This window comes from Urocampus carinirostris, chromosome 8 (assembly GCF_059441175.1).
Source record: "Urocampus carinirostris isolate Australia breed hairy pipefish chromosome 8, RoL_Ucar_1.0, whole genome shotgun sequence".
In the NCBI taxonomy this organism is placed as follows: Eukaryota; Metazoa; Chordata; class Actinopteri; order Syngnathiformes; family Syngnathidae; genus Urocampus; species Urocampus carinirostris.
The window spans coordinates 3,128,986-3,143,491 of record NC_142356.1 but is presented as its reverse complement, the minus strand read 5'-3'; the positions used below and the strand labels follow the sequence as shown (position 1 = coordinate 3,143,491).

At 40.3% G+C, this 14,506-nt stretch overlaps 1 protein-coding gene across 3 annotated transcripts in view; it reads left to right on the top strand.

The window, feature by feature from the left end:
• Positions 1-14,506, top strand: part of zfyve27 (zinc finger, FYVE domain containing 27) — a 16,970-nt gene extending 2,464 nt beyond the window's left edge. The window contains exons 2-14 of one of the 3 annotated variants that reach the window (XM_088341353.1): positions 223-460; positions 1,473-1,543; positions 1,605-1,791; positions 1,858-1,953; positions 4,681-4,793; positions 5,856-5,974; positions 6,987-7,058; positions 8,570-8,590; positions 8,715-8,735; positions 11,162-11,303; positions 11,373-11,419; positions 11,489-11,570; positions 14,346-14,506. In XM_088341353.1, the coding sequence (XP_088197479.1) occupies positions 231-460; positions 1,473-1,543; positions 1,605-1,791; positions 1,858-1,953; positions 4,681-4,793; positions 5,856-5,974; positions 6,987-7,058; positions 8,570-8,590; positions 8,715-8,735; positions 11,162-11,303; positions 11,373-11,419; positions 11,489-11,570; positions 14,346-14,413 (1,269 nt within the window). In that variant the 5' untranslated portion in view covers positions 223-230 and the 3' untranslated portion in view covers positions 14,414-14,506. The remainder of the gene's footprint in view (positions 1-222; positions 461-1,472; positions 1,544-1,604; positions 1,792-1,857; positions 1,954-4,680; positions 4,794-5,855; positions 5,975-6,986; positions 7,059-8,569; positions 8,591-8,714; positions 8,736-11,161; positions 11,304-11,372; positions 11,420-11,488; positions 11,571-14,345) is intronic. The other 2 variants (XM_088341354.1, XM_088341355.1) reach the window with 2 other exon arrangements.

The window sequence follows — 14,506 nt, the reverse complement described above, 5'->3', positions numbered from 1 at the left end:
TCAGAGCGAAGGCTCCGGACCGGAACATAGGGGGAAATTCAATCTGAAAGATACGAGGGAGCAAGTCCCTGCATGATTTTGTATACTACCAACAGAACTTTAAAATCTCATCTTAAGCTAACAGGGAGCCAATGCAGGTTAGCTTTGTCAATGTAGCAAACAAGGCACACAAGTGCCACAATTGCAATTATCTTCCTTATTTTCTTTTCTCATGCGACACAGGAATAACGATGCATGGTGCCGCAACATCTTCGGACCTCTACCATGGGTCAGGCGATAGGGGGGAGCTGGTGCACACAGTTTCCAAGGAGACTTTGGGCTCCCCAGATGCTTCTGAACTTGGAAGCCCGAGATCTACACTGAATTTTGACCTCCTCAACATGGTGGTGTCCTATAAGAGAATGGCACTTTTTCTGGAACCAGTTACTGATGCGATGGAGCTGGCTCGCTTCCTGCTTGGGTGGGTATGCTTGATGCTTTTTAGAGATGCTGGTTTCTTCACATTGAAGAATATGTTTGCTTATAACAGATATTAATAAGGATATTTTAAGAACCCACTGCTGCCTTAACAGAATGTGTATTAACAGTAGACCCCGGGGATATGATGTGAATCTGGTCTGAGGTGGCGATTGTAAAATGGAATTAGCATATATTGGGGGATGGAAACCTATGGTAATTAGCCAATGTCTTGCCCTCTGTACATTAAAATAACAATAGTATAAATTAAGCACTACTTCCGTTATGTGTAAAACACGATTAACATTAAAAATAAGAACATAAACATGTAAATGGGAAATTAAATTCCACTCTGATGTCATTTGATTAGAGCTTGTAAAGTGGAGTTGATGGGTGGATGCAGAGAGAAGACATGGGATTATAATGAAAACTGATTTTAAAACTTCCACTTACAAGGGTTGTCATGCCCTTTGAAGATATCTTTGCTTTAATTGCTTCCTTGTTCTTAATAATTGTCCTATTTGTCCCATTTGTCAATTGGTTATGGCCGGATTCATTCTTCATATTTCTTATCTCAAGATTCATTTTTATCTATAATACCTTCTTGCTTTCCCCTTTAGCACCACTGAAAGCCTTGGGCTCATAGCAAAAAAATATAGTACAAAAATACATTATTGTTTCATCAACTCACAAAATACTCAGATAGAAGAGATCCGGAACTGAATGAAGAAAGATAAATGCATTGTGGGAAGTAGTTCAACCAATGGAATATCTTCATTTGACCAATATCAGACAGGCATCTTAGAGACATACCTAAGCTTGAAATGTATACGTATTGGGGCTTGCAAAATCATTTGTTGTTGTATAGTGATGTAAATGATGTTAAGAGGGGCCCAAAAAACATCTAATTCCACACCGTAAAGGGAAAATGTTGTGAGGCGGGGATGCCGTATCCAGGGGTCTACAGTAGAGATTTTTTTGCATGAAATCTTGATGAGAACTTCATTTCTTTTCAGGTGGAGGATGCCTCTCTGCTCATTGATTGTTTGTCTATTTCTTAACGTCTTTTTCTGTACTATTACCGAAGGTAAGTCCAGGTTTAGTCTGTCGGAAGGGGCTAAGATTAACTTAACTGCTTTCTCCATTAGCGGGTTGGTTGTCACTCTTTTTGGTGGCAGTCACAGTTCCCGCCGCCCTGGGCTACCTGCAGGACAGGTGCCGGGGCAAAGCCTCCGAAACGGAACTCCAGCGAAGGCACTATCACGCCGTACACCGTCGAGATTTGCAGACCGTCAACCTCAGCAAGCAGGAGGCCATGCTGGAAGTTAAAGACCTGTGAGTCGTGCTAGGATTTCCATTTCTCTGACTTCGATTTCAACTCCTCATATTTTTCGCCTCAAGGTTGAAGCATCTGGATGACATGTTGTCTTCGGCATGCCAATCCGCAGAGACACTTTACAAAGTCCTGTACTGGGATGATCATACTACATCATCAAGGTAACGTATACCCATTATTCGAAGATAAGATACATTACTGCAGGGATGCATGTTGATTCTTGCACAAATAAAAAAAATAGTAGGAATGCCCGATAATGTTTTTTCCTACCGATAAAGTCCTATAAAGTATCTATCTATCTAGACATCTATCTAGACATCTATCTATCTATCTAGACATCTATCTATCTAGACATCTGGACATCTATCTAGACATCTATCTATCTAGACATCGAGACATCTATCTAGATATCTATCTATCTAGACATCTATCTAGACATCGAGACATCTATCTAGATATCTATCTATCTAGACATCTATCTAGACATTTAGACATCTATATAGACATCTATCTAGACATCTATCTATCTAGACATCTATCTGGACATCTATCTATCTATCTAGACATCTATACATCTATCTATCTATCTAGACACCTAGACATCCATCTAACTATCTTGACATCTATCTATCTAGACATCTATCTAGACATCTATCTAGACATCTGTCTATCTATCTATCTATCTAGACATCTATGTAGACATCTGTCTAGACATTTAGACATCTCTCTAGACATTTAGACATCTATCCAGACATCTAGACATTTATCTAGACATCTATCCAGACATTTAGACATCTATCCAGACATTTAGACATCTATCTAGACATCTATCTAGACATCTCTCTAGACATTTAGACATCTCTCTAGACATTTAGACATCTATCTAGACATCTAGGCATTTATCTAGACATCTATCCAGACATCTAGACATCTATCTAGACATCTAGACATCTATCTAGACATCTATCTCTGAAGAACCATACTGCCTTTATTTTTTTCAAAAGCTGACCATGCGCCTTATAATGCAGTGCGGCTTATATAGGAATCAATTTTGAGGCGCAAGGTCTCGCAACTAAGGCATGCAACTGCTGACTTGATTTTCAACCTTAGGCGAAGTAGTCCGCGGTGTCTGCTGGGAGATATATACCGGCGTTTCATTTCCTAACTAATGTGTCAATCATCATTTGAATCGGTCACTATTGGTTAAAGTTATTCAGGGGTAAATGAGGCGTGTCCTTTTGAGCATTTACAGGCTCGCATAAGCTAAAGCGGGGCAAAACAAAGCCTGCAATTGCCTGAAAAAGATGTGAATCACAGTTAGGTTGCACTACGGCATGGAGAAAACCTCTTTTACCAGTCTGTATTTGCAAATAGGAATTCTGGTGCTAAACAGACAGCTAGCATCAAGCAACATCCAACAATGCAGATGCTTCTCGGCGAATTGTTTTTTCTTTGTCGGCATTATTGCGTAAATATTTGACATGGTTGGATTTACGACATTCACGGATGTAAGAGGACCATGGTTGCGTAATATTATTGAACGTGATGGCTGCACCATAGAGAGTATCCTGACCAGCTGTATCTCTGTGTGGTGTGGAGGCTGCAGCGCTTCCGACTGGGGTAGTGTGAGGAGGGTGACGAGGACAGCAGAGAAAATCATCGGGACTTCTCTCCCCTCCATTCAGGACATTGGCCAGAAGCGCTGCCTATCCCAAGCTAAGAACATTATCAGGGACCCCTCTCACCCCCATCATGGACTGTTCACTCTGCTAGCCTCTGGGAAGAGATACTGCAGTGTGCGTTGCAGGACCATCAGGTTCCACAATAGTCTTGTCCCCCTGGCCATTAGACTGTTAAACGGTCAATCAAACACATAGTAAATCTAAACTGCTGCTAATCTGTACATCTGTTGGTTTTGTTTGACTTTTTGCACTACTGGCAGTTCTTTATAGCTAGCCACTCCTTGCACATCTGTTTCTCTGCACTATTGTACTTACAGCGTTATTGTTACAGTGTTATTGTTACTGTTTACCTGACTTGTTTACCTGACAGCCCATTTTGCACATCTGGTTAGCTGCTCCTCTTGCACTATTTGCGCTACTGTAAAATACTATACATAGCCATAATTATTTAGTATATTATTAGTACTCAATACTCCAACTCAATACAACATTTTATTTATATCTTTACATTCAAGGAAACTGTGCGGGTCAGATGTATCGACATTTCGTTCTGTATACACGTGTACTAGAAAGACAATAAAGTAGATCTGAATCTGAAAGATGACTTTGGTGAGCTACCCCGGCTTTCTATTTTCCCAGTATCTTGTTTCAGACTGATCTTGATGTTTCTGTGATTCAATTCAAAGTATTTATTGTCATACGCACAGTAAAGAACCACGTTTCCCTGCACAATAAATGGAAAATAGAAACTAAGAAATCGTTTAACCTTCCTAATAATATGTGAAATTTGAATTATTGGTGACATCGAACAGACCGCGCGTGTCTTAGACACGTATTTGCTTCTTTTCGAGCCGTCGGAATGTTAAGGGGTTAATAAGTTTGACTGAACTATCTGACTGTTTTGTTGACGTTCCCACTGTAGCGCCTTATAGTCCGGTGCGCCTTATGCATGTGTACGCCACATAACCAATTTTTGCATGGGAAACGGACACGCCCCCGAACCCCCCAGACTGTCCACCCATCGGGGTCTCACAAAATTCTATGAGAAACGTTGTGGTATCCGTTTTGAGTGGCAGGACGAAATCCGGTTATTGTGCATGTCTACAGTTATAGTTTTGAAGATTGTCTTTCTATTGTCATGAACATTTTATATATCATTATTCCGTGTAAATCCAACTGATTGAAACATTCTCCTATTCTCTCCAGGTTTTACATGGGATTGTTTACAGTGGTGTGCCTTCTCTACCTCGCACCCGTGGGCTGGGTGTTGGCAGCTTTGAACAGCGCCATCTTCCTTTGCAACAGAGATTTCCACAGAGGTCAGCTCAATATTCTTAACATGCTGGGTTTGTGCGGGTACTTGAAATCCTTGAGGATACTTCAATTATAATGTTTTGCTTTCAAGGTTTGAAAAGGGCTTGAATTTGAAAATGCTTGAAATTGTTGCCATGTTTCTCGGGAGTCTGACTTGATAGAGCATATTTTAAATGAAGAAACATCAATCAGGTCTGGTTAAAATGATGCTGACACTGCTTTCTGGTAGCTTCGCATTGCCATTGCATTTCTTCTTCCTTTCTTTTCCATCCCTTCTCTTACCTGTCTTTCTTTTTATCTCTCTTTCTTTTTGCCCTATCTTTCTTTACTTCTCTCTACTTATCCTTTTTGCTTTCTTTTGTTCTCCCTTTTCTTTACTTCTCTCTAGTTATCTTTATATCTCTAGCTTATTTCCTTCCTTCATTCTTTCTTTCATTTTTCTCCTTTTCTTTCTTTCTCTACTGCTCTTTCCTTCTATCTCTCTCTCTTTTCTTTATCTCTTTTTTTCTTGATGTCTTTATTTATCCCATATCTCTTTCTCTCTTTTTCTTTTTTTCTCTTTCTCGCTTTCCCATTCTTTTTTTCTTTCCCATTCTTTTTTATTTCTCTCTCTCTTTCTTCTTTCTCTACTTCTCTTTCCTTTTTATCTCTTTCTTTTTTCTTTATCTCTTTCTTTATCCCTTATCTCTTTTTTCTCTCTTTTTTTCTCTTCCTCTCTTTTTTCTCTTCCTCTCTTTCCCATTCTCTTTTCTATTTCTCTCTCTTTCTTTTCTTTCTCTTTCTTTCTCTCTCTCTCTCAATAAAGGTATATTCTATTCTATTCTATTATTTATCCCTGCCTTTCTCTCTAATATACTTGTGCAGCCCTCATGAGAATGTTTTTTTTTTATGTTCCCCCGAGCTAAAATTAGTTTTACACCCTGTTTTAATTGTACTGGAGAAAATGGAATATTGGCTTTGAAAGTCCTTAATAATGGCTTGAATTTGACCATGAAAAGTTGTGAGAACCGCATTAAGACAACATTTTGAGATTATTTCCACAACAGACGTTGCGTATTATGTTCCAGTTTTATTGGGCATGAAGAAGATGTTCCATGTGGGCCAAGCTCCCGCTTCGGCATTAGCTAGCGAAGAACTGGAGCACAGCCATCTCAGGGACAGGACACCCACGCCGACCAGTCTGGAGGTGAGAGACACTAGTGTTCTGCATTCTGATTGGCTCAACAGTCCCTAATAGAATCAGTATTGGTTAAAAATAAGTAAATGATTACAGGTAAGGTAAACAGATTTTTTTTTGTTAAATATAAATAGAGATTTTTTAATGTCAACTTGAGCATTTAAACATACAATAATTGTAAAAGGTTTTTACCTCACATAGTTTGCCTGTCACATGTTATTTTGGGGAAAAAAACACCCCGAAATAAACAAGGGTTTACTCTATATGACAAAACAACGATACATACTTAAAGTGAAATATTAAACTGTGTTTACCTATGTTGTAACGTAACTTGAGCTGGTACAGCAGAGTCACTGGGTGGATGCAAAACAGCGGATTTAATTGAAAGCAAATTTTAAAACGTCCACTTGCGAATATTCTCATGCCCTTTAGTAAATTTTGTCGCTTTAATCAACTCCTTACTCTTCATAATAGTCCTGATCATCGATTGGCTACGGGTATGCATGTGCCATCTTCACATTTCTTTATTATCTCAAGATTCATGTCCATGCTTATCTTCTTATTTTTCCATTTAGCATCATTGCCAGTCTTTGGAGCAATATCTAGACACATCTAAGTTTGTTAGAGAAAGAAAGGGAGCATTGTGGGAAGGAGTTCAGCCAATAGCATATCCGCATCTTCACGATGCTGTGACGCAGACCAATAGCAGACAAGCTACTTATAAATTGTCATACGCATGAAGTTTGAAATGTATACTTTTTGGGGCACTCAAAATAACTGGTCGATTATGGTAAGAGTAAGAAAAATACCGTAAGGCGGGTATGAAAAAAGCTATGTATTCCACCTTAACCCTTGGGCCTACTGTAGAACGGAAGGCTTTGGATTTTTAAAGAGACCTATTGGACGTACTATTTTACCTGGTATACAATAATCCTCTATAATGCCATAATAACCGTATTTCTATTGAATGTTGTGCAATAGAAGAAGAGATGAATTAAAAAAATAACGGATTCCCTTGTAGGACATATCACCCGGCAGCATAGAAGAAGCGGAAGAAGCCGAGCCTGATGAGGAATTCAAGGATGCAATTGAGGTAGGACATTTAATAACTGGCTGCTTTTCTTTTAAAATAGAAACGATTCATGGCTTCCTTCAAATTTCTATTTCACCCTCATTTACTGAAACGGTTTCCCAAAATGCTGGTATTCTGAATTTATTTAACTGATGATTTTAAGGACATTTTGAGACACCGTACCTTTTTGTACTTTGGCATACAGTTCAAAAGTATTCCTATCTTTCAAATACAAGCTCAGAATATCGATATTTCTTCTTGGATCGTCAACAGAAACAAAGAGAAATCCTAACGTTGGGGATGCTCAATATTTATCAAACCGATTGCGGACAAATATGAAACAAAAAGAGCCAATTTGACGCTTTAATGTCTAGTCGGCTGACTCTACTTTTTAGAAAGCTTAGATAGATTAGATAGAACCAACATTCTCTCGGGGCCTGGACTAGTAGGTAAGAGTGACAGAAAAAGAGAGAGAAAGGAATAAGGGAAAGAGAGGGAGAGAAAAAGAGAGCAGGTGGGACAAAGAAAGAGAGAAAGGGAGAAAGAGAGAGAGGGGGAAAAGAGAGAGAAAGAGAGTGTGAGAAACAAGACGTATAAAGAGAAACAGTGAGAGAGGAGGAAAGAGAGAGAAAGAAATCCAAAGAGAAATAGAAAGAGGAGAGAAAAAGAAAGCGATAGAAGGAAAAAAGCCACAAAGAGTAATAAAAAAGAGACAAAGAGGAGCAAAGAAAGGGACAAAAAAGAACAAAGAAAGGGACAAAGAAGGAAAAAGAGAGAAAGAGAAAGAGGCGGAAAAGAGAGAAAGAGTGTGAGAAACGAAATGTAAAGAGAAATAGTGAGAGAGGAGGAAAGAGAGAGAGAGCGAGAGAGAGAGAGAGAAATTGAAAGAGCGGGGAGAAACGAGGAGGTAAAAGAGAAGGAAAGAAAGAGAAAGCAAAAGAAGGAAAAAAGCCACAAAGAGTAATAAAGAAAGGGATAAAGAGGAACAAAGAAAGGGACAAAAAAAGAGAAAAAGAGAGAGGGAGAGAAAATGGGTGCAAGAGAGAGAAAGAGAAAAGGGGGAAAAGAGAGAGAAAGAGAGAGCGAGAAGCGCAGCGCTTGTGAGAGGCACGTGGCTTCGGCATCATCAAGTGGACATATTTCAACCTGCAGCTCGTTTTTCTCTCGCGCTTCTCTCAGTGTTGTCTCGCAGGCCGAATTCAACCCCTTAGCGGGCCTGATCCGGCCCGCGTGCCGCCTGTTTGACAAAAATAAAGTAACACGTGAAAATTATTGGAGTTTGCTTGTCTTAACATTTTTTTTCCAAATATAGCATGCACTTTAAAAAAGAGCGAGTTATTGGATATCGGTATTGGTCTCAGGTATCGGTATGGAAAAAAACGTTACTGTGCATCGCATCCTAATATGCTATTATTTGGTACATTTTCAAAGTATTTTCAAATCTCAAGTTCTATCTTAATAATCCAAATTTTGACTTAGTTTTCTATTAATTATGGTATTCCTTTCTATCTCCCGCTTTCCTCGGAAATCAGGAAAATGTCATCTCCCTCCAGGTGAGTGTTTCCCCAATTTGGTTTTGGTGATCTCGAGAGCACATTCTTGGACTTGCGTAGCTCGCCCCGTTTTGTCATAGCCTGTGTGTAAACTTGTACTGTCTTGTACTGCGTCCCGCAAAAGGAAACCCCTTTGGTGTTAGTGGTAAGTGGATTTTCCGGTATCTCCCATTCCATGATCTTGTCTTTGGTCTCATTGTTTTGGGGCCATCGTCTGGTGGGGCTTTTACCGCACATTTCATAATTTTCCCACTCTTTAATTGATACCCCTTGGGTGTGTTTATTGGTGTAGTAAATAAGGAAAGCAGAGGCTTTATTATATTTCTCAAAAACCCAAACAGTAGACCTCCGGGAAACAACTTGAATCCAGTGTGAGATTGGAACTGCCAAGTGAAATTGTCTCATAGTGGGGGATAGAAACCTTTTAATGTGATTTAAAAAAAACATTGAAATAAAAAAGTAGTACATAGTAAGTACTACTTATACTAATATACTTGTATATGATGAAATAACACCATAATCAAGTATATTTGTAAAGGAAAAACTGAACATTGTACTTAACACGTTTAGAGTTTCGGAGCAGACCTTATTGCCTCACCCCAAAATATGGAAAACAAGATGCAGGGAAAAGTCTTGGCGTGAGAGGGAAAGCTCATTTAATTATCTTCATCAGCGTACAAAACAGAGGTCTCATTCGTCTCAGAGACAATTGGCTTTTTATATCCTAAGACAACACCTCATATTACTTTAGCACGTCCCCCTCGCGATGACGCACGTGTTTATCTCAAAATGCACGCTACCAGACAGAATGTTTTCGTCCTCTTTCAACTTTCACAATTTCCAAGAACTCGTTGGGGTTAGCTTGACCGCATGTTCCCCGCCAAGAAGAATGTTGGCAAAGAAGCATGTAATTCCTTGGCAGCCCAAGGCGATTAACAATAACATTTGCTGACATTTACACTCGGGAGAAACAAGCCTGGAATTTCCCGTTTTAAACTAATGTGTTCTCCTTATGTCAAGCTTGACTCCAATAATCCACAACAAGAGTAGGTTTAGGCGTTTCCAAAGGTGGCTGTTTGGAGATGACCTGTTTACTACACTAATTCTTTGCAGATTTGTATTTTATTTTAGCCAATTTTTTAGACATTGTAAAAGCGTTGTAAATGTTTGTTTTCTCTTTCTAGAAGTCAAATCAATGATTGTGCACAGTGTACACGTAAAAATAGTGCGTAAAATGAATCACTAAGTTCAGGGTCTAATTTGAATACAGCAGGGACATTTTCGTAATGAGTTGAGCTGGTACGGTGGAGGAACTGGGAGGAGGAGACGGCAGATTTAAAAGGAAACTGATTCTGAAACTTTTCTTCAAAGGTTATTATCACTCCCTTATTTTTCACAATAGTCCCAGTCATTGATTGGTTATGGCCCTATTCCTTAGTGGCTGTAACGATTTTTGTGCCTTCTTCCTACTTCTTTACAAACACAAGCTTTAGTTCCATGGTTATCACGAGTTTGATTCTCACATTAGCATCACTGCAAGTCCGTAGTGAATAACTGCAGTGCAGAACACAGCATTGTACCTGTTAAGTGAGTCATTTGTTGTATGTTTCTTTGCCTTTGTGCTGCTGCTCATTATTTTGTCTACTTTTACGGTGAACATTTGCTTGCTGTTATGGCTCACTGTTCAGTGTTTCGACTATTATATTACGCACCGTGTGTCCCCTGCCCACTGCCCGAAGATAGCTGGGATGGGCTCCAGCACCCCCGCGGCCCTACTGCGGATAAGCGGTGCAGATAATGAATGGATGGATGGATGGATGGATAAGGGGTTAAATCACGGCACTATGAATAAGTACTCACAAAAACACAAAACGAGCAAAAAAAAATAGCTTTAAGAATGGAAAATCGCGTTGAAAATAATACTGTTTTTCCTTAAACGTCTAGCTCTAGAACAGTATTCCAAACTGCGAAGTAAAAACATCTCAAGGCGGGGTGGTTCTATCCAAGGGGTCTACTGTATTTGTGTGAGAATCCTAGTGTATTTTTGTTGGTAGATTTTGGCCAGTTATATGCATTTCTCCCTCCATTGATGCAGGGATGTGATTTTTTCCGACCAGAGTCGGAATTCCGACTTTTTCACTTTCACTTTTTCACTTGCGTGGCAAACAAATCCGACTGTCTCACTCTTACTTTTATTGCTCGGGCGCACCCTGGCGGCCGTTAGAAAAATTGCATAAATTGGCCGCATCGTTGCACAAGCTGCAGGGTCTGAACTGCATTTGAACTGACCTTGCAGTATTTACAAAAAAAATCAGGTATGTGGGCAAATTATTTTGTTATTCAAGTCTTCTAAAGATGTTATGTAAATTATTAATTTAAGCATGGTTTTGGACAAGTAAATAGCTTAAAACCCAGGAGCTTCGGGGGGGGGGGGCTGCGGCCCCCCAAACCGTTACTTTTTCTCCTCACCTCAATCACATCCCTGTTGATGGTTTGGCCCTCATAAAATTTTAAGAAGTTTTCTCTTCCCCTGCTCTAACAGTCGGATCTTTGCCTCCCCTCCCTTGATAGGAGGACGAGGAAGGCGCGCCAGGGGCCCCCGATTTCGACACCGTCTCCGAAAACGGCCTCCTCAGTCGCAACGAGCCCATTCGTAGCAAAGTCTCCAAGCTGACGGAGAAACTACGCAAGCGCTACCCGGCCGCCGGTGCAGGTCAGAATATCTTTGGATGAAAAGCTCACAAGGTCGCAAGAAAAACTCCTCTTTTTCCCTCTTCCAAAGGCAACTGCGCTAGCTGCAACGCCGTCTTCTCGGTGCTCAAGAAAAGAGTAAGACTCGAAGACGCCATGTTTGATTTGTACGTTCGATTTGCTTGAATCCGAAATGTCTCTCTGTAGAAGAGCTGCAGCAATTGCGGAAACAGCTTCTGCTCACGGTGCTGCTCCTTCAAAGTGCTGAGGTCCTGCATGGGCGCCACCGGTAAGATTTGATGTATTGCGGATAACAGTGCGCGCCACTGATGGCGTTTTTGCTGGTCTAGAGCAGGGGTAGGGAACCTATGGCTCGGGAGCCATTTTTGGGTCTTTTCATGAGTACGTATGGCTCCGAAATAAAATGTAACTATTGCACATCTCTCTGTGGCGTTCCGAAGTCAAGTGATTTCATCCCGATTTTGGTCCATATAAAGCCGAAGCAACTTAATGCAGAAGTTCGATAAGAAACCATTTAAACTGATGAATAAAAACGCTGGCAAACGACTTTGATTGGGTGAGCAGGACAGGTGGGCGGATCCCTGCACACAGCGCAAGGCACTTCCTTCTCTCTCGCTCAGTGCAGTCTACACCGAAAGTGAATATGACGATATGCTTATTGTTTGCAGTCATTGGTGACATTTTTACAAAATAACTTTGCATGCACATTGTTTTGAAACCGTAATTAAGGACAAATTTCATGGAAAAAAATGGCTTCAACACTCTTAACTGAAGGTGGAAGACAAATTGTAAATGGCATATTTACATTGATTTGGCATTATTATCATTTCATACATTTGATGAAATCATCAAATGACACACAGTGAAATCAAATGTGCGGAAGAATTAGCTTTTGTCTAGAGAGCGTGTTTGCAGTTTTTTCACTTTTGTCTGAAAATATATGATGCGGCTCCCTCAGTTTCTTTTTAAAAATTTTTTTGCTTTTATGGCTCTTTGGGTCAAAAAGGTTCCTGACCCCTGGTCTAGAGCAGTGTTTTTCAACCTGTGTGCCCGGGGCTCACTAGTGTGCCGTGAGACCTTGTCTACTGTGCCGCTGGAATTTGCCCAATTTTATATTTCCCCAAAAATCAGGCCATTATTCAATATTTTTGCTATCTTCAGACAAGAAACTGTAATAGTCATCCATATCAGTAGGTGGCAGTAGATTTTTATATACTTTTTATATACTAATTATCTACTCGTAACTTAATTTGTCTATTGCACTGTAAAAACAGAGATTCACAGACGTACCGACAAAAAGGGACTGACAGGACAGAGTTTAAATACTGACAGGGAGCCAATCCGTCAACAAGCTGCAGCTGGCGCCACACGGGCGGCACAATTGGGCGCCACGGCAACCGTGACACAGTGGTGAACTTTTGCACACTGTCACTTTAATAAAAACACTTTATAGTTTGTTGTCTTTCTAAATGACCAAAAGAAACGGTCAGTATTTTTACATATTTTATCCAAAATTGTTTTGTTTTGTTATGGAAAATAAACATATAAACAACCCCAAAAAATCAATATTTTATAAAAAAAAAATAGGTTGTTCAATTTAAAAGTATTATCATGGTTGATTTTGCCAAAATGGCCCTTTACTTTCAGTGCATCAAACTCTTTCCAGACGTTTAGTGAGGATCTCTGAATTATTCAATGTTGATGTAAATGACTAGCGATGATAAATGGAATCCACCTGTGTGTCATCAAGTCCCTGTAAAAATGCACCTGCACTGTGATCGTCTCAGAGGTCTGTTTAAAGTGTAGAGAGCATCACGAAGAACGAGGAACACACCAGGTAGGTTCAAGATACTGTTGTGGAGAAGTTTAAAACTGGATTTGGATACAAAAAGATTTCCCAAGCTTTAAACATCCCAAGGAGCACTGCGCAAACAATAATATTGAAATGGAAGGAGTATCAGACCACTGTAAATCGACCAAGATCGGGCCGTCCACCTAAACTCTCAGCTCATACAGGGAGAAAACTCATCCGAGATGCAGGCAAGAGATCCACGACTACTCTGGACGGATTGCAGAGGTCTACAGCTGAGGTGGGAGAATCTGTCCATAGGACAACAATCAGTCGTATACTGCCCAAATCTGGCCTTTATGGAACAGTGGCAAGAAGGAAGCCATTTCTTAAAGATATCCATAAAAAGTGTTGTTTAAAGTTTGCCACAAGCCACCTGGAAGACACACCAAACATGTTGAAGAAGGTGCTCTGGCCAGATGAGACCAAAATCAAACTTTTAGGCAACAATGCAAGACGTTATCTTTGGCGTAAAAGCAGCACAGCTCATCACCCTCAACACACCATCCCCACAGTCAAACATGGTGGTGGCAGCATCATGCTTTTCTTCCGCAGGGACAGGGAAGGTGGTTAAAATTGATGGGAAGATGGATGGAGCCAAATACAGGACCATTCTGGAAGAAAACCTGATGGAGCCAGCAAAAGACCTGAGACAGGGACGGAGATTTGTCTTCCAACAAGACAACGAACCAAAACATTAAGCAAAAGCTACAATGGAATGGTTCACCAAAAAACATATCAAGGTGTTAGAATGGCCAAGTCAAAGTCCAGACCTCAATCCAATTGAGAATCTGTGGAAAGAACTGCAAACTGCTGTTCCGTCCAACCTCACTGAGCTCGAGCGGTTTTGCAAGGAGGAATGGGCCAAAACATCAGTTTCTCAATGTGCTAAACGGAAAGAGACATACCCCGAGCGACTTGCAGCAAAAGGTGGCGCTACAAAGCATAACTCAATGGGGCTGAATCATTTTGCACACTCACTTTTTTGTTTTTTATTTGTTAAAGAAGTTTAAAATATCCAATAAAGTGTGTTCCACTTCATGATTGTGTCCCACTTATTGTTGATGCTTCACAAGAAATGACAGTTTTATTTCTTGATGTTCGAAGTCCGAAATGTGGCAAAAGGGGCCAAATAGTTTTGCAAGCCACTGTAAGTTTGGTTTTCACGTGTTGAATCTTTTTTCCTTCCTACAGCACCAGAAGCCCAGAGAGAGACGGTGTTTGTCTGCGCTGCCTGCAATTCCTCCCTCATCAAGTTCTAAAGACATTATTTTCCTTTTCTTTGTTCTCCCTGTCCTTGTATCGATCACTGGATGTTGAGTTTACTGACTTTTTCTGCTTCCTTTGTTGAGCAA